This window comes from Chionomys nivalis, chromosome 4 (assembly GCF_950005125.1).
Source record: "Chionomys nivalis chromosome 4, mChiNiv1.1, whole genome shotgun sequence".
In the NCBI taxonomy this organism is placed as follows: domain Eukaryota; kingdom Metazoa; phylum Chordata; class Mammalia; order Rodentia; family Cricetidae; genus Chionomys; species Chionomys nivalis.
Window position 1 is genome coordinate 91,238,494 of NC_080089.1, and position 20,713 is coordinate 91,259,206.

Sequence of the window (20,713 nt, forward strand, 5' to 3'; positions counted from 1 at the left end):
CCACTTGAATTCAGAGACTGCCATCTAGAATGTGTCTCAATCCACTTTGGCTACCTTCTCACTTGGTCATGACGATGTTCTATCTATTCAGCCTGTGGTTCAGAATTCTTGTAGTTGGAAGTATTTATGAAAAACTTTCTGCTTTGGCAATACTGAGGTATTTCACTCATTTTTGATTGGTTATACTGTGGCTTTGCTGGAAGTAACACACCTGAGGTGTACTCCTGAATCAAACAACAAAGCTAAATTTGCTTCAAAGAAACGTTTGGTAATGTTGACAACTTTAGAAGTTAGTATAATAGCTATGAACATTATATAATTCTCTTATTGGCATTTAAAAATTCCTAAGCTCCCCCCGCCCCCCGCCGCCCTAGATCTTAGTGGTAGGTTTTAAAAGGTCATTATTACAGAAACACACAGCATACATTTTGAGCTCAGCTTACACCCAATCAAAACAGTTTCCAAAGACTGAAACAGAAGTGTTTGTAAGGGGACAAGAATAACAACTATTTTTTATTCAAGAAACACTTGAATATTTGAAGACAGACTCTGCAAAGTATGGTTCTTAAAGTATTCTTTATTAAGATCATTAAAAGTTGCAGAGACAACTTTATATTTTTATAAAGGCACAGGGAGACAGTTCTGATAAAATATTCAAATTAAACAGTAACGTACAGTACAAAAGACAATTTAAATGCACATACAAACCCCAAATGTTTGATTCAAAAATATTTTACCGCGTCTATTAATGGGCAATGATTAAAAATATAAATTGCTGCTGTATAATAAATATCTGAATGTGAACATCTTGATAGCAAAAAGAACAAAATATTTATTGCTTTTCACATACATATTTTTTCCCTGTAATTTAAAATTCCTAATTCTTTTACTATCTTCTCAGTCTTCTCCAAAGATAAAAGAAATTCCACATACTCTCTAATGGTGGTTATACCTGAAGTAGCCATCACTCCCAGCAGCGCTTCTTCACTTCCTGCTCTGTCATCACAACCGCAATCACTCACCAAAAATAGGAAGATGTGTGTGGAACCACAGGTGGCTCCTGTGAGCTCTAGCCTCCATGTTATGAATATGTAGAAAATATAATAGTGTTCTGTTTTGAAATTGTATATTTTAGTGTAGCTCTAAGGAAGAAGCAAAGGAGTCTTGTGAGACGATTTCTCCTATTCCCCTCAAAAAGGTTTCCAAGTTGTAAAAAGTTAGCTTAGCAAAATCTTCAGTGTTTCATTGAGAGCTATGCAATCTACTGGTGCATAAGAAGGAACACAATGCAATGCTTTATAATGGAGCTCTTTTACCCTTTGCCTTCCCATTTTAACTGTGGATTAACTCTATTGCTGTCTTCATCCACTTTGGGCTAAGGAACTAATTTAGGATGGTGCAAAGAGACTTTCCATCACGACAATCAAATAACATGGACGTGTTACCACAAATAATGAATCAGCTTAAGTACTTTTGCTAGTACATTTGAGGAAGTCACTTGCCCACATCATGTTTAGATGATATATAGCAGCTACGAGCGCACCTAGCACAGGGTGGATGATCAATAAATAGTTGCTGAATGAATGAAAAGGACAAGCTTGGCTTTGGTTGTGCATGTTTTAATCACTTTCTGTTTTCAGCAAGTCAGTCAAGAACCCACTACTGCACACTACCCCAAACTTTACTGCAAACAAAAGCAACAATTTCAAACGAAAACTATTGCCTGTGCTATTGAAAGTCAACTTTTACACAGAACAGTTTTTAAATAGACAAAAATTTTACACATTATTTTGTTAATCTTTCTACTCATGTATTTAAATTTGATGTTCTGATATTTAGCAACTGGGTAAAGATCACAGTGGGCAGACAAGCTTTATAAAAAAATTATTACTATATCAATAAGTAAAAGGTTCTGATACCTAATTAAATTCTAACAATGATTACCGTGTTCATTTTGAAAAGCCTACCAAGAATACGATGGTAGAAGATCTTCTTTCAGTTATACGTTTTTTTCTAAAGCAGTAGCTCAACTGTCAGCATTAAAGAACAGGCAGATTTTAATTTAATAGTGACAGCTAAAACACTGAAGAGGGCTAAGAATTGATCAGTTCTCAGTTCTAAACATGGAATGTGTCTAATAGTTCTTTGGCATATGCATTACTATCTTGGACTAGTTAGCATTTAAAAACATTGAGTTTTATTGTTTCTTTAATCAAAGTTATCGAAGTGTAGACTGCTAGTGTATTCTTCTTAAAGCCTTTTAGCAAAGGATGCGGTGACATTTTGTAGCGTATGCTGAACGACGTGTTCAGTATACACTTAGAATTACTGGCATTGAGGGATTTAACTCTTAAATAACCTGAAATGATCTCATGCAATGATGACGTACAGAAGGTTGAGGGGAGATAAATTATTTACATAATGAAATACTAAGATCTCTGTAAAAACAGTAAACCTGGGAGTCCTGCTCTAACAGTTAAGTATGTACCGCATAGCACTGAATGAAAACTACTTATATTAAAATTTAAGTGAACACCTATAGTAACCTGGGTGTGTAAAACTTTTTAAAAATGGAAAATAATTTTACACATCAGAAGGAAAAGGTGGCCTATAAAACAGGCCGATCTAACTTGACATTCAAAGTAAATGCAAGAGATTCACAAAATCATGAGAGCACGCAAACTAAGTACCAAGTCCCCTTTGATACACAAGCCATGTAACTATCAGACTCCTTTCCAATAGCTTAACAATGTCATTAATCCACTCAGGTACGAGAGGGGGAAAGCAGTCAATGGTTCTCACGTCTCCAAAGTGAAGAACGGAGTCGCAGAAGCATCATGTGGACTTGGATGTAGAGCAATGTCTTATTTTGATGGGTGTTAATGTAAGATCTATCAGAACAAGTTCCTCATCCTCTGGTATAATACTTCCACACTGTGTTTTTTCTAGGCAGTCTTTTGGTGGTTAAGTTTTGCCAGTGCTATTTCAGCGAAGAAAATCACCAACTACCTCACGTTGTGACTTAACTGTGCTAGATATCCACGCAATTCTTTCGCAGCCTGGAATCGGCCATAGCGCTTCTTGGGGTTGGCACACTCATCCAGCAAGGCCTCCAGTCGGCCATCTTTGGCAATTTCACTTGGTGGATCATGAAGGAGTCCTCCAGAAGTGCCACGCCAGGTGGCATGTCTAGATAGGAGGTTTTGACAAACAGCATAGTAATTGTGGTCCACAGTAACGCGAGCACAAAGAATTTCTTTTGAAAATGATAAGCAAGCCTCCTTGTCACAGTCATCAAACTTGCTTTCATACCATACGTCCCAATTCTCAGGTTTATCTGTGAAGGAAAAAAATCAGAAAATTTATCTGAAAACCAACTTATTGTTCTCTAAATAGAACATCCCATTAACACATAATGTGTTCTATACTTTTATACATAAAACATTTGATAGAGTTAATCAATATATTAACTCAAAAAATTCATTAGTTAATATATTAATTCATAAAAACATCATTTATTGGGATCTCAGGTAGAAGGATCAAACAAGGCCCTGACCATTTTTCAGGTTCATCTAGGATTTTCTCTAACCTAAAAAGGATCACAAAACATCACCTAAAGCTACAAGACTGGAGAGATCTAGATTTCTGCCTGGAGTAGCAGAAGGCTGCATAAGAACACCTGTTTTCGATCTGAAAAGGTAGCAGTCAAGCGATGAGAGAAAACAGCACTGAGCTCAGAGTACAGGATCTGCAAAGGGATGAGCACAGGGACATTGTTCCACCTGGCCGAGGAAACAGCCCTGCAGCTGGAATGTGAGACAAGCACCAGGAAACAGGTACAAGGGAAGGGAAAAGACAAGCCGTAACTTGCATGATCATTTGCTGCTTAGAAAGGTAACTTTCTCAGGACAGGAGGGACTAGGCTGATGACAGCAGGCCTGTGGATGGGTAAGCCTGATGACCCATATGAAGGAAGGAGACAACAGAGTCTCACAAGCTGTCTTCTGTCTCCACACAGGCATCATGGCATGCCCACACTCACATAAGTGTAACTTTAAAAAAAAAAAAAGTTACCAAAACAACTAAGGAAGGTCCAGAAAGGAAAGCCAAACCAAAGAAACATTTGAGACAAAAATTAAGACTAAGCAAGCAAAGTTTAAGGTTCTAACTGGATGGCAGGATAGGTAATAATATGTAACTAGAACTAGATTTGAACCCCTGGACTTAAATTCCGAAGACTAACACCATATGACAACACAAAAGCAAGCAGGTTGTTAGTGAAGTCAAGGCTTAAAGAGCAAGTAGCAGCCTGTACAAAACAGCATCGAGCCTCCTTATGCAGAGAAAATGCACTCAGCCCAGAAACAAAAGGTTCATCCAGGGAAACAAAAGTCCATTATTCCTGAGAGTAATGGACAGATACAGACAATAAAGCAGACAGAGTAGGACCAAATCACATAGCCCATGCCCTGCAAGAACGCTGGATTCTACCAGAACAATAAGAGGCCATCAGACCCACTTAAGCAACAGGAAGCTGCTGGCATTAGCTAGGAGAAAACAGGTTATTTATTTATTTTGGTTTTTCAAGACAGGGTTTCTCCAAGTAGCCCTACCTGTCTCAGAACTCCCTCTGTAGAGCAGGCTGGCTTTGAACTCAGAGATCCGCCTCTGCTCCCTGAATACCCGGATTAAAGAAAGGCGTGTGCCACCACTGCTCGGCAGGCACAACTTTTAAAAAAGGAAAGCATGGCAGTCACAAATATACGAAAAGGAAGAGGGGAGCAGGACCCGCAGTTAGGGCATCACTCCCTGTGGAAGGAGTCATGACGAGTCAAGGGAAAAAAAAAGCCCCAAGCAGGGCCGTAAGGACCACAGAAGACTCAGTGACTACACAGCAGCAGCTTAGCCACGCGGGCCAGAAGCCACAGCCTGGCAACTCTGACGGTGACCTAAAGCTGCTCAGGCGTTGAGGTAAGATAAGAAAGTTAAGATTCTCAAACAGCTCTTGAATTTGGTTGAGAAAAGATCTCAATTTAGCCCAGGATGGCCACTAACTCAGCAAGTACCCTACCCTAAGATGGCCTCAAACTTGGGATACTCCTACTTCCAGAATACAGACTTTATTTATCTTTGACACTTTGAAATTCCTATGATATCTGAATTTCAAAACATGTCCTATACTTTACCTAGCAATCACACAGAGAGCTCACAAACAAACGGACAGCAAAGTCTGGAGCGAGATGAAATAATCATAACGTTAGATGATTATTTTAGATGATTAATGAGGTCAGATCTGCAGTGCTAGACATCATCCAAGTTAAAAATAAGACAAAACTATCACTCTGGGGACCCCAGAGAAGGAAAAAAAAAAAAAAAAAGAAAAACAGAACATTCCTGTGAGACCCTACAGAGAAATGAAGCCTCCACTAAAGCTGGCACCTGGATGAGTTGTAACAGCATAAACTTCCTTTTGCATTAAACAAGGGCTTTGCAACTTCTTCCATACACAACCTCCTGTTGCTCAAGAAATGTCTATACAACTCTGAATGTATAGGAATATAAACCAAACATTTACTGAAAAGAAACCATAAAAGATTATTATAAAACAATTATTTGATATATAGCTGTGCCGTTTATTAAAGAAAGGAAAATTTCACATTAATGGATGAATGTGTGTTTATTTTTATGTAAGAATTAGCTCTCAGTTGAGTATCTAATATTGAAGGACACAGAGCATCTCGACATTTTTCAGAGCTGATATTTTGAATTTGTAATAATAGTCAATGTTGGGAGTGCCACTGTGTATAAATACATACCAGGAAATAGCAGAACTATGTTTTGAGCCATTTCAGAAACTGCTATCAATTTTGTCCCAATCCCACACCAAAACAGATTTTTCAAATGAAAACTTAAACCAGCAAATCAAACAGTAATTTTTAATATCAAAGATTCTAACATAATACAATCTAAAACTATACTAATTTGATATTTATATGCCAAGGAATGACTATAGGGAAATATTAAGCTTTCTGTGGTCCAACATTTCTATAGTTTATAGGAACTGTTTGCAATTCATAAGACACAGTAGTCTTCAGTCTGTATCAAGGCATTGCAGGTAGCAATGACTGGAGCTGTACGGGCTGATAGTGTGCCCTGCACTTTACACAGCACATACAGTGTTCAAGGCTGCAGTGAAATTACATGATACAACACAATCACTGGTAGAATTACCTCAGATTCATTATGTACTTGATTTTTGAATTAATTTTTGCTTCTTTCACAACTTAGGATCATTTGACTATTGCTGTATTTGTTTCCACACCAACACATTTGGTTTGCAACCCCTGAGGTCATAATCCAGTTTAAGAAGTTGTGTCCTAAACCACAGAGCAGAGTATGCAAAAGATGTGCATACATGTACACATACTTCCACAGACTCTACAAGGGGTGGGGAGAGAATCTGCATTCATTAAAACACAGGCATTTTACTAAATAGAGAGAAATTCTAATTAGAAGAATGACAAATATTTGTTCATCCTGATTATACAAAAAATTTTTTAAAAGACACGAGGTTGTTATCTCAAGAAGAAACTTAAGTTTTTATTATAAATATAACATTTAAACACAGAAAATGTACCAAAGATAAATCTGAAAATTAAATACTTACTTTGTCTAATTAATCTTTTGTCAGCAACTAAAACATTTTCAGCATCCACAATGATTACCTTCCCATCTCGAGGACCAACCGCAAAATTGTCAAAGCTGACATCCAGGAGGTAGAGTGCAAATTCAAAGTCATTGTTTGTAAGCTGCTCTGCTATTTCCATTAACTGCCAAGCAAGGTCAACTCTTTTCTCCCATGGCGCATTAAAGTAACTCCACAGCTCCTCTCCGACATAATTCACAGCCACCATTCTTCCACAAGCTCCGAGATATTTTGCAAATGGCCAACCTTCATCAGATGGAAAACTCTACAAGAGAATTAATTATCTTAATATTATAAGGCAGCCTGATGAAGTTAGCTCAGTGTCTCCCCAGATGCTCTCAGGAGAGTCCTACTAGATACAGTCCATCGATATAAACCCCATTTTCCCTCCTAACTCAGACCATTATTACTACGGACCTAAGAAAAGTGTGAAAAACTTTGTTATTTGCAATCTGTCAAGTCTTACTTTTCAATATCTTAGAATATAAGGCATGAGGTGCTGCCTTCTTACACTTCTTTCGGTTCTGCAGATGCAAGCAGTCAATGGTTTCTTTTGAAATGGACAGTTCTGAACACACACGAACCAGTAATTATTTAGCTCATTTGGAACTGTGCTAAGCGGGCAATAAGGGTGAACTATCGAGGTTCTGTTTAGCCACAGGCTTTTATTTTAGAAGACCAGACACTGAACAAACCGTTCTGTGTTAGTTACTACATTTTGTACAGTCTTAGAGGCTTAAGCAATTCAGAAACAGGCAAGGAGTCTTGAACTTTTAACAGTTTCCAAGATGGGGAAGAATAACTGATCTTGGTTAACACAACCTCCATCCTGAGCATCTATGGTCTTGTATTAGTCTTATTTCCCTTTCCCACTTGCCCCAGCTACAAAATTACTTTTTCACATTAGTGAGGTTTTCAAATAGGCTCTTTAATTACTGGGAAGATTCTAGTTCTAAATCAAAAGTAATGCTTTTATAAACATAAATAGATCATTTTCAACTTAATTATCAACTAGATCTGCCCATAATCCCATGCTGGGTGGCACTCAAACTCAAGGTCCTGTGCATGCCAAGCAAACACTCTACCTCTGAAGATACTTTCTACTGCTAAAATGTGTCTCTAAGAAATGAACACTGGAGGAAAAAAGCATGCTAAGAGTTATAAGTTTCATAGTAGGATTATTAGGTCAGAGTCTGGTGTCACTCTTGTACTTCTTAGCTGGAGGAAAAAAACAAAAGGAGCTCCAGGGGATGAAGGTGAGCCAGAAGACAGTAAGTACAGCTAACCTCACAGCACCCCAGAGAAACCACTAAACCCACTTCTACTACCGGAACCTGAATAATCTATGTACATTTAAAAGAGTCAGAGATGTGGTCCTCTTAGGAAGGAAGAAAGGGAGGGAAAGAAGGAGGGAGGGAAGGAGGGAGGGAGGGAGGGAGGGAGGGAGGGAGGGAGGGAGGGAGGGAGGGAGGGAGGGAGGGAGGGAAGAAATGCTAATTTTGTCTAGATCTTTAATTGTCCAAGCAGATTGTCTTTACTTTAAAATTCCTATGCTAGCCGGGCGGTGGTGGCGCACGCCTTTAATCCCAGCACTTGGGAGGCAGAGGCAGGTGGATCTCTGTGAGTTCGAGACCAGCCTGGTCTACAGAGCTAGTTCCAGGACAGGCTCCAAAACCACAGAGAAACCCTGTCTCGAAAAACCAAAAAAAAATAAATAAAATAAAATAAAATTCCTATGCTAGAACAGAAACATCTTTAGAACTAAACCTCACCTGTAATCCCTAGTTCTCACTTATGCTCCTTTATAAGTAGACAGCAGTCATACTTTGCATATACAACTTTTACTTTCAAATCGAAGTATACTATGACAAAATATTAATTACATTGAAAAATACCATGGATCTTAAATATAGTAAATTAATGGATTCACTCTGGGGGGCAAAGTCAATGGCTACTTAGTCCTTAGAAATTAGAGATAAACGATGTTTTTAATCCTTAACAATATTTTTATTTCTTTTGGGCACTAAGTGACAGATCACTCATGTGGAACGCACAGTGCAAGAGACTATTCACAAACCACCACACACCGTTTCAGCTTCCCTCGCAATTTAAAATGTCTCATGACCTTGACATTTGGTTAGACAACAGATCTAGCTATTTCTCAGACGTGTGAATGTATCAAGATCCTGACATGACAAAAATGGAGCACCAAAAATTTACTAAGAATGTGGAATTACATTATTTTGTCATGTAGAAAGTAAAACAAAACCACCTCCATACACTGTTATTCCCACGCCATATTGTAGAGCAGACACAAGCATATCTTTGCGAAAATAAAATGGTCTTTGACAACAAGGGAAAAGGGATCCCTGCCAGCATCTGCACATGTACAAATGCCTCCTTGTTTCTGGAGCCTTTCCAACTGGCAAACAACAGTCAAATGTACACTTCATTACCCGTGCCCCTCATACAGGAGGGCAAAATAGATGAACAAATGCCACACGGAATGACTTTTGTATTAGCATGGTGATTTTTGACGATTTTTACCTGAAATTTTATGCCTTATTTTAAGAAGAGCACCACAATTCTTTCATGTAGTTTGCTTGCTATCCAATCTTTTGGAAGAACTTTAATCAGTGAAGTCACACCATTTGTTCATAAGACAGTATTTGTTCACTGTATAATCAAAATACTCTTCCTTAATGAAAACTAATTTTTATTAAATACACTGTAGTACAAAAAAAAAGGCTCAGGGTTGGAAGTCAAGATACTTCTGTAATTGCATTTAAAACAATTCTGGCATAAAGCAAAATACCACAATCAAGCAGAGTGACATTTTTAATTTATTAGAGCTTGGATTTGGTAAATATGAAGCAATATTAAAAATGAGTTGTTGTAAGTCCGAGGAAATATGAAATTATATTATTGAATTATTTACAACTGAAAAATGTGCAAAAGCTTCTCAAGCGAAGGAAAGAATCTTCACTTAGAACAGTACCAGCTGCAGCTCTAGGAGGGGCTCTCAACTGTTTGTAAATGTTGGCAAGATATTAATGCGTGTATAAAACATAAAGCGTCAATGTTATAAAAATAAAGACCGCACAAAGGTGCAACAGTTGTAACTCCACATGTTTACTTTTCCATTAGTGTACTTTAAAAGTTAAATCAGTGACAGCACAAAGACATCTATGTAATATTAATGTAAACATAGAAATTATTTTCATGTAGCATGTACTGCAGTAATAGAACATGTGTGTGTATATTATGTGAGGCCCTGGAAAAGACTGAGATCCACAGAGACAAACAGAACTTATTAAAATAACTAATATAAGCATAGTTAATGGGTCTGATCTAAATATTTAAATGCCTTTAACATTAACTTGAAAAATAAAATATTTTGATCATGAAATGTAATACAAATTATCACATCTAGGTATTTTGTTTATTGTTAAACAATAAAACCACAATCTATTGGAATATCATACAATTCAAGTGATGTCAAAAACAGCAATGGACATACTGACAATGTCGGAAAGACAGAAGTTTACTAAGGTCATCTTCCACTATACAAAAACGCCTCCCCCCCCCAAAAAAAAAAACAGGGAGCTCGTATACCATTTACACGTCAAGATTATGGGAAAAGACAGGAAAATTCAGAGATGTTACACTTTCTATTCCATACAGTTTTCAACACAATTTCTATACTAAGACAAAAATACTGCACAGCACATAGGAATAATAGGTTTGAAATGATAAGGGTAGACTCAACCGTTACCTCTCACTACCTGAACATAATCCTTCTTCCCCCACTCCAGACTCCAAAGTCAAGCCACTTCCCTCAATCATCTGCTACAGCTTCATGGCATTTCTTTCCACTAAGAATACATTTCAAATGTTAACATAAGCCTGGGATGTACTTACTGCATCTACAGTCGGTCTAATAACACAGGCCTAAATAGAGATCATGTAGCGGAAATAATTCTAAATTATTTTGTATCATAGTAATTGCTGTGGAATGCCGTTAGTAGCATATGAAATTACCTTTATAAAATCTGAGAAAATTCTTAAAAGTAGAATACTGGATTAAAAACAGGTAGTAATCTGCCTTGAATCTATCTTGATTATTGCAAAAAGAACAACAGCTGGCCGTTTGCTTTTTTTAAAAACTTTTTATTACCCTTTTACTTTAGGTCAATTAATACTGTACTAATAACAATGAATTAATTTATAATTCACATAACCATCTCAATATATTTGAATCTATCTTTCTAATACTAAAACACAATGATTTTGTTTTGTACTTTGATAGTAATAGGTTAATGAAGCATTTGGAATTTGTTTTGTACATGTTACCAATTTTTAAAGTCTTGTATTATTGGTACTTAAGGATGCAGTATACATTTTCCTAACATCATATTTTTTAGAAAACTTGCTAACAAACTTGTATAGTAAAAGCTCCTAGAGGAAAGTGAATAGACTGAATGGTTCTTGGTCATCTTTGGAACATGTTATTCATAGATGTCTTATAACATGTCTCAGCACATTTCTTGATGAATATGTGGATTTGGAGAAGCAGTTCTTTAGAAAGTTGGTTAAACTCACAAAGCACATAGCCCTTTTCTTTTGGTTCTTTGATTACCTGACTGAAGACAATAGTACAAATATCATTTCGGTTTTACAGAGGAAGAAAACAGAGCTCTCAAATGATTTACTATTTTGCTACGTATGACATGAAACTAACAGATCAAAATGAGGTCAGCTTATAAAGATTTGTGTTCTACTGTCTTTTTCTCTTATGTAACCAAAATTAGCTTTATATCCTAAATTTTAAATACCCAAATTCTAGTCACAGAAGAATTTGTATAATCATTCAGGAGCTCACCGCATTCTACTGAAGATACATATCTGCAGGTCACAAGAACTATCAAACAAACACAAGAGAAATGATGTAAAGAGGGAATTCTTAATATAAACTAACTTCAAAAAGCCTATCAATCATCAAAATATACAATCAGTTTTTGTATAACAAGCATTTCTGCACAAAAAAACAAACTTAAGAACATTTTAAGAAAGCAAATATTACAAGTAGCACAGAAATGTGTAAAGGTTTAATTTCAATCTTAGAATTATTTTAAAAACCCAATCTGAACGAAATCCCAGTGTGGCAATACATGTTGTAACAGCTGTTCATACAGATTAGTCAACTGTGCTGTGCCGGTGACAGACTAATGTGTTCACAGTTTTCTGAACTGTCTGGAGGGGGAATATAGTAAAGTTACTGGAATGATTTAATAGCTACTTAATTTTTGCTAGAATTTCTCTAAGATCTTAGCTTTTTAATTTATACTGGGAAGGAGTGGCCAAAAATATATCAAACTGCAGCAGACACCTAAGAACTAAAGATATTTGAAGTCTCAAGATAAGCCTCTTTTCTCATGAAATCAATTTTTGAATGCATGTTCCACCCACCTCAAATTCCAACATTAACCAAGGCTTTGAAAATAGCAAGGTGGTGTTATTCACTGAACAGTATGTCAAATGGCTGTATGCAAAACTGGAAACCAATGCCAAATACATTTAACAACAAAAACTTACTTAAATTAAATAGAAATAAGTCATCTTGTAGAACAGTTTTTTAAAAAATCTCCTCCCCAAACTAACTTGGCAAAGCTTTCTGCAACTAATGTCAACAGATCCTGCCTTACCTGTTGCACAAAGAGCAACTGTTACCCACATTTCTAACTTGAATGTGTAAGTCCAAATGCTACATGAAAATATTTGCTCCCAATTAAAAAGCCAATAAAAGAAAAAGAACAACAAGCTTCCTTAGCACCCGATAACCTAAGAATGTGATCTTACTTTAGTCAACACAGTACTGACTGCCTTGGTTCCAAGGCACAACCTTTCTTTAGGACAAGAAAACATCTGCTTACAGCACTGTCTCCCACCATTAAAAAAAAATCTGGTGCTGGTGTACGAAGATTAGGATTCTGGTTGTCTTGAATTTAAGATGAAACAAATTTTCCCCACTCATTTCTTCTCCGTGCATCCTTACAAAGGAATCTAATAGTAGATGCTACGATAACTCACTTCCCTTCCCATCTTAACTCAAAAGCATGTCTTAAAAGTTACTTTCCTCTCTTCTTCCTTAAATGCATTCTCTAAAACTACTTCACATTCTCTACTGCTTTGAAGCTCATCCTGCATGGGTACATTATACTAAACTACCCTTCTCTATTCTGGTGGAAGATCCCACTTGAAGCCCTGATTTCTTATCACCAGAGATCTTCCTTGTCCTCCACGTCCTCTTCATACGTAAAAATCAAACTTATCTTGTTCTTGTGTACTACCCAAATTTAATGATCCAGAAAGCAGAAGCTGTGCAAATAGCATCCTGATCTGTCTTCTCTGCTGTGAGCCAAGAACAGTTGCTGGCAGTATTCAGCAATGCCAGAGGAACTCAGATATAACTTCCCTATTTTATATCATTCATCAATGTCAGTGTACTGAATAAAATTATAATCAATGATTTACCAAGAAAAATAAATGATTTATTTTGTATTTATGATACTTATTCTACTCCACTTACCTCATACGGAACAAATGTCTAACGTCCCCCCATTTTAAATGACTGTTCGCAGTAAACTAGAACCTGAAGCAGTAGCTATGTAGATATGTACAAAGTGTGTGTATGTGCATCACATACACAAACATACATATGGAAAGTGGTACATGAATATCTGCCAAGCTAAAAACTGTATTCTGACACATATAACAGCATAATAGGCCGGGTGGTGGTGGCGCACGCCTTTAATCCCAGCACTTGGGAGGCAGAGGCAGGCGGATCTCTGTGAGTTCGAGACCAGCCTGGTCTACAGAGTTAGTTCCAGGACAGGCTCCAAAACCACAGAGAAACCCTGTCTCGAAAAACCAAAAAAAAAAAAAAAAAAAAAACCAGCATAATATACTAAAGGTATTTTTTAATTACTATAGCTGTCTGAAAACTAAAAAAAAAAACTTGTAAATAATATGCTGTAAAGACTTACATTAATAAATTAAAGGTATTTTACATATATTACTTAAACAGTTCAATCTCCTTTCATCTTTAAAACAATCCTGTTTGATAAGTACTAATTACATCTTCATTTTATTAATTAAACTTCAGGGTCTGAAGCATTTGAGTGACTTGCCCATGTCATCAAATAACTTTATGATATTACAGAATATAGGTGGGTATGATTTCAGCACAGACCCCACCTTTCTACCACCTACTATCTACCTCTGTACTGAAAAAAAATCCCACACCCTTCAGTATTCAATCCCTGCTCCTCTGAAGGAGAGGAATATACTACTTTTATGATGGACCCAGGCACTCCACCCTAAATGAGACATCTGATGTGTATAGACCTTCACTTCTGGGCTTATATATAATGATTGCAACTGGTAAGTGTCTATGTGAGTGTGTGTGTGTCCCCTATACACTAAGCTAGCTACTTGTGGCCCAGGGCAGTCTCTCTAACCTTTTAATGCAAAAGCCTTACAAGACAATTTGCCAAATGAAGAAGCAAAATTTAATTATTTTTGTCTGCAATTCTAATAAGCTCTGTAATATCTCACAGATAACTCTTCTTTGCAACCTATAAATTGGATAAATGATTTCAGTATATAACTTCTAAAACTTTCTAAAGGCCATGCTTGGTGACTCATGCCTGTAATCTCAGGACTTGGGAGGTAGGACAGGAAGATCAAGAGTTCATGACCAAAAATAAAACTTTGCATGGTTTATAACTATCCTTCCTACCTTAGACTCATCATTTTCAATCTTTAAGATTTTTCACAACCATTTAAAATTCACTGTATGTGTAAGAAATGCAAGAACCTTATTACTTTACTATACAGATGATGAGTGCAAGGTACAGGAATAAGTTGGCATTCTGTGAAAACTTAGAAGCAATCAATGACAGTAACATAAGCCAGGGCAGTTACAAGGTAGAGAAGTGGAACAAAAACCAGCTTGACCATCCCCTGAAAAACTAACTGGCCACTCAAGACCAGAAAATCCAACCAACAGTAAGCAGAGCAAGCAGTAACAAAGATAAAAAGATCTCTATTCCCAGTGACAAGTGTAAGGAACAGAGACTAATCCCATGCATAGAAATAGGAAACGATACTTCTTTAAAAGATGTCTGTTCCACTGGCTTTCCTAACTTAAATATGTAAATAAATAAATTCTCTGTTCATTTTCAGACTTGAAGTGTACCAAATTGTTTTTGCTATTTTTATTTGTAGTTTCCTGAAGTACAGTCAAGTGTCAAACATGTTGATGAAGCCTCGGATTCAAATGCTTAGGAACTCTGATAAAAAGTGCTCCCTCTGCCCTGTAGGGTGTGAGGCTGCAAGTCTAGCACCCGGGGCTGAAGCAGGAAGACTGAGCTGAGCATCAAATGAAAACAAAGTATCAACCTCTCATGTGTTTTGAAGCCTAAATGCAGGAATCCAATTATTAAAATCAGCTTTTAATAAAAAGCTGAAATAAAAAAATTTGAAATCTCCAAAGCAGAAAACACCCATTCTAGAAACTCCCACTAAACAACATGCTTGGCTCCATGGTTTTCTGCTCCTTAAACAGATTCTTGCTTTTATTTTGATGTCTGAAAGTTTGAAGTGTGTAAAATTTAGAGATAGGAAGAAAAGCTTCAAAGGTTATTCACTCTGGCCTCAAGCTCACACTCTAGCAGAGATCTAGTACCCTAGTCGGCCACCAATCCTCTTTTAGAAGAGATTAATTAAATCCATTAGTTAAAGGTAAACTTAGAATACAAACAACTGCAACAAAGAAAAACAAATTTCTCAAGAATTTGTGAGTTCCCCAGCACAGTCTTATCAAAGAACCTAACAGACTCATTTAAGAGAAAAGAAAGTTACTCATGTAAAATAAGAAGACAACAACAACAAAAAACAATGCTTGTCAACTTACCCTCACTCTTATCTAAATGACCACAAGCCTCTTGTCTACTTATTGTCACAAGGCACTTGGAAGTACATCCTCCTTAACACAGCTTGCTGCTGAGGCTAAAGCACAACTGAATGCCTCTACCAAATTCCCTGGGCTCTGTCAGGTGGAAGAGCTCAGTAGAGCTGAGGTCCAGTTCACAGTCTGTCAGCATCCACACTTACACCGTATTTCCGGCAGCTGACCTGCACTAGGTGATTACAGTCACCCTCGGTCCTTATGCTAGCATTTATTCACTGTTTGCAAAGCATCAAGCCCTATACAAATGCTCTGTATATATTTTGCCTTTTACTTACAAAAGCAAAGCTTAAAAGTCACAGCTTGAACAATGATAATTGCATGCTATAAAAATTAAGTCCTATTAAAACCATGATTCAGAAAATTTAAGGCATATAAAGTTCTACCAATATAATATAATTAAACAAATTCCTGGCTCTTCCCCCTAAAACAACCAAGGGCTTTCTTCCCTTGCCAGCACTCCTAGGTCAGTCACAGACAGTGGCTGAATTTCAGCATCTCCAGACACTTCCCACCCTGATCTCCCCCTGTTTAAGAACAGTCAGTACAAACACCAATAGAAAAGTTAGCAGTGGAACCTTCCAAAGTTCTACTTCTATTTTCAATGATCCAAGATTGTTATTACACATACAAAAAAAAAAAAAAAAAAAAAAAAAAAAAAAAAAACCGGCTTCCCAGTACCGGGTGAGGACCTGCTAAGCAGGAGACTAAAACTCTTGATTGGCTGAAAAGGTCCTGGGGACTGTCCTGTCTATTGCAGAACAGCTTTCCTAGAAGCCAGACTAACCGGTGAGACCAGTAAGAACAAGAACACTGTGCTTGGGCAGCACAGTCTACAGTTAACAGAGTGTTTGTGTGTGTGTGTCCTACAGACAACACTTTTCAATTCATTTTTCACTGTTTCTTAAAATCTGGAGAGCTAATGAGGTAAAATAATCTGTATTTTCATTTCTTTCACCAGTGGAAATTCACCAAAGGAAATGTCAAGTGACTAATTCATAAGCATTATGATTATGTTACTTCTGTAAAGAACAGTTTGATAACACAAGCTCAAAGGGTTTTTTTCCCCAAAATTTTAGACAATAGAAATAATTGGACAATAAGAAAAATCTAGATTGTCTTCAAGCATCCAAAAATTCGTTAAGTGGCTCCCTCTCCTGGAAAAAACTGAAAGGTGAGTTCGCCTTTAAGTAGTGGAGCTCCTTAAAGACCCCTTTTAAAACTGTAAAGAAGCAACTGTGACCTTCCTATCAGCACCAACGTCTTAACACGATCAAGACAGCGGGCTTCACAGAACCTGTGTGCACTAAGTATACAGAATGCACCATTAACAAGGAAAGCACATCGTGATCTCATTTACCAGATAAAAGCAGCTACTTCCTAACTTACTGATTGATGCCATCGACAATTCCCAGTCACACCACTCATACTTTCAAGCGCTTACAAAGATCAGGTATTTCTGTAAGGTAAGCAGCTACTCCAGGATCTCAGGTCAAACTTCATCCACTCAGGGAGAAGGAAAAAAAAGAAAGAAAAACCACACTAGTAAAAACTCCAAATGTATCTTTCCCAAGTATGTAACATAATGAAGTATTAGCACTATCCCTGGGAGCTGGGTTGTCTAAAGATGGAATTTAGGAAAGCCAGGATCTAGTACAGCTTTCTCCCATGCCTTTATCCTGAACTAAGGTAACCTGTTCAGCCACCCAGCCACCGTGCCATTAGCTTTCAAATCAAGTGAGAAAATGTCAACTTTTTGCCACATCATCACCTGAGCTGTAAATAAGCAGTGGGGGAAGTTAGTCAGGAAACAAGCCACAAGCTCATTCGACTATCTCAACTGCAAACCAAGAGGAAACGCCAAAACTGCAAGGCACAAAAGCACTCTGGGAGAAAGCTTTGCTGTGCGAAAATTGCAAGCCAAAGTTTCTCAAGTTCAGACGCCTAAGTTTATAAAGAGGCAAACACAACGTTTCTGAGAGACTAATCTTAATATTAGTTGTTCCTAATACATTTCCACTCAGATTCAACCTGATAAAAATCGTTCAATAGGCACTCAGTATTTAAATGCTGGAACTGTAAATACATAAGTTCAAGTGCTAAATTTTGGGACCCCAAAGAATTTGACTATTGTCTTCAGTCAAGGACACTGCTAAAGCTTTGTCCAGGGACTAATCTTGCTGATACAAATATAGCTGGGGGGGTGGGGGACAAGGTAATCATATATAGGGACCCAACCTTTAGAGTCTGAAAATTGATGAATAAAACATTTCTCCAAGGTAAGCTTAACCGATTTTACACACTGTTCACTAATGGTCAGAGATAAAACAGTATTTATTAAAAACTGACCAATCACACATATCCTATCGGCACCTTACAATTTTACTGAGACTCATATTAGGACTTCACCTGACCAAATATTCGTGCTAAGATTACTTGGCTGAAATAGTCAAAGCTGATTTCTCCCGACGAAGAGGGACGTAGAAAACTTTTAAAAAAATAAATCAATAAATATAGTACATTCCTATTCATAGTTTAATCAACAAAAGCAAGGTCCAAAGCCTCTAGCCATAAGTGACATTCTTAGCAGAGAAGGGGTGTGTGCTACACAATCAATTACTTGTGGTTAATTTAAAATCACTTTCCCTGGCATTTGACTTACAGAACTAGAAAGTTTCCCTGCAGTCAAGAGGGATCACACCCCTACTCTGCAGTCACCGCCCAAGGGCACAGCACTTTAGCCGGCGGGGGCGGGGTGTGTAGAAACACAAACTACTCCAAAGATAAACGGGATTTTTCTCTTATCTTTTTTCTTCTGGCTGCCACCAGTAAAAAGAATCCATTCTATCTTCAAAGTCAGAAGAGAACAAATAAGTCAGCTGGGCTGGAGGCCAGAACCTCCTACCCTCGCTCCTAGCTTTGACCTAAACACTTTAATTCTTTCCTTAACCGGATTACCATATGACTAGGACAGATCACCGGATCAGGCCGCAAACGGCCCTCCCCGCCTTTAGCCTTCCCAGTCCAAACCCAACCCTAACTTTCCGCCCCCCATTTCCCAGCTTCTGATTCCACGCAAAGCCACGAGTCACGGATTAGCCCCCTTCACTTACCACCACCCCACTCTTTGATCTCATCTTCCCCACCTGGTCCCAAAACTAGCTGAGTGACTATTAGGGAGAGGAGCTAAGAAATCAAACAAAGACTGACCCAGGGAAGTTAGGCTAGTCAGGAGGGTCAGCACGGGAAGGGTGACCTTGGTGCCCTAGCACTCAGAAAGGGCTGCGAGGGGCACAAGGACTCTCCAAGGCACAAGAACTGGCATCCAGACCGGGACCAGCAGGAGGGCGGAAGGAAACTCGCGGAGAGGCATTTCAGGAGAGTTGGGGACGCACCCCCTCTGGCGTTGGCGAGCCCCGCGCCCAGGTAGCGGTAACGGCCCCCAGCCCGCACCTACCTGTAGCACCAGCGGCTCGGGGTTGAAAGCCAGGGTGAGCAGCAGCTGCATGCGCTCCGAGTCCTTGAGGTTGCGCAGCAGGAAGCTGCCCGAGTCCTTGGTCTCGGCGTAGCGGCGCACCAGGCGATCCAGGAGGCGCTGCGAGGGACAGTGCACCAGGTCCGACCAGCCCTCCACCGCCTCCGGCGTGAGAAGCCGCACGTCGCCGTTGAGACGCGCGAACTCGGTGCGGGGCATGGCCTGGAGCAGGTCGCAGCGCGGCCGGCCGGTGGCCCGCTTGCAGATGCTCTGGTCAAGCTGTGCCAGCTCCCGCTGCGATCCCAGGCGCTTGAGCACCACGCGCCGGCGGCCGCCCTCGCGGGGCTCGCCGTACTGCGCGAAGTACACGTTCTTCACGTTGAGGAAGTCCAGCAGGCGCAGGCGGCCCCACGCCTCGAAGCCCACCTGGCCGTTGAGGAAGCGGCGACACCAGCTCGTGCCGAAGCACGCCGGGCACTTATTGAGCTGCAGGAAGCGCCGATCGGCGAGCTCGTTGCGCTGCCAGGAGGCGAGCAGCGACGGCGAGTGCAGCAGCATCAGCACCAACAGGCTGCCGAGAGCCGCCAGCTTCAGTGCACGGGACAGGCGGCCCAGCTTCAGGGGCACCAGGCGCCACATCCCGCCCGCGCGCGGCAACGGCCGGGGCCGGGGCCGGGGCGGCGGGCGAGCGCACCCCGAGCCGCCCCACGGCGCCGAGGCCCGCGGCGCAGACGGAGGGCGGCAGCGAGGGAGCCCGCGAGCGGGCTGCGCCGGCCGAGCGCGGCGACTTCCCCGGTCGACGATCTCCACAACTCCCGGCGCCCTCCTCCGAGCTCCCCGCCCTCCGACTCCACGGGCGCCGCCTCCTTGCCCGCCAAGTTATAGAGGCGCGGAGAGGGGCGGGGGAGGGAGAGCGGGGCCCGCGGCCGCGCGCACGCGCACTCCCGCCCGGGACGCTAGAGCTGTGCCTGCCGGTCCCGGGCGAGCAGCGCGCGCGCGGGGGAGTCAGGAGCCCGGACGCTTCACACTAGGGAAGCCGTGGGGGGAGGAGGAGGGGGAGGATGCAGCGGGCCCCACGCGCGGGCACGCCCGAGAGCGAGGGGCGGAGTCGGGGGGCGGGCCGAGCGCGCCGCCGAGAAGCGTCGGCACGAGCTCGCGAGGATGGAGAGGGGGTGGCGGATGGAGGGCGCTCCCGGGAGGGCGGAGCTCGGCGGCTCTGCCGCCGGAGACCGTCAGAAACGGTTACTCTGCTGTGACCGTCGGCTCGGACGGGCGCGGCGGGAAGTCTTTGTGGGAAGGGTCTCCGCGGGGAGAGGGCAGAGAGAAGTGCGCCGCGGAGCACGGCGGCTCCGGCCCGGAGCGGGCGGGGGCGGAACCCAAGCCTGGGGGCGGGGCTGGAGCGAGGCGGGGCTAGAGCTCGGGGGCGGAGCCGGGCCGCCCGCTCCGGGCCTTATATGGAGTGACGCGCGCGTGGGCAGGGTCGGGGTTCTGTGACTGGCGG

General features: G+C 40.5%; 1 protein-coding gene across 1 annotated transcript; it reads right to left on the minus strand.

Annotated features, from left to right (window-relative positions):
* Positions 1–565: 565 nt before the first annotated feature.
* Positions 566–20,068, minus strand: Dipk2a (divergent protein kinase domain 2A). The gene is made up of 3 exons (XM_057768797.1): positions 19,195–20,068; positions 6,668–6,971; positions 566–3,337 (listed from the first exon to the last, which is right to left on the minus strand). Exons 1-3 carry the CDS (start codon positions 19,849–19,851, stop codon positions 3,006–3,008), a joined length of 1,293 nt encoding a protein of 430 aa, XP_057624780.1. The 5' UTR covers positions 19,852–20,068; the 3' UTR covers positions 566–3,005.
* Positions 20,069–20,713: the final 645 nt, after the last annotated feature.

What these genes read in the sequence shown, in the direction of transcription:
- Dipk2a (XM_057768797.1), bottom strand. Translation starts at nt 19,851, where the DNA reads ATGTGGCGCCTGGTGCCCCTGAAGCTGGGCCGCCTGTCCCGTGCACTG. An exon ending in CCGAGCCGCTGGTGCTACAG is followed by an intron (nt 6,972 to 19,194) that starts GTAGGTGCGGGC and finishes ATTCTCTTGTAG; the next exon opens with AGTTTTCCATCTGATGAAGG. An exon ending in CAAAAGATTAATTAGACAAA is followed by an intron (nt 3,338 to 6,667) that starts GTAAGTATTTAA and finishes TTTCCTTCACAG; the next exon opens with ATAAACCTGAGAATTGGGAC.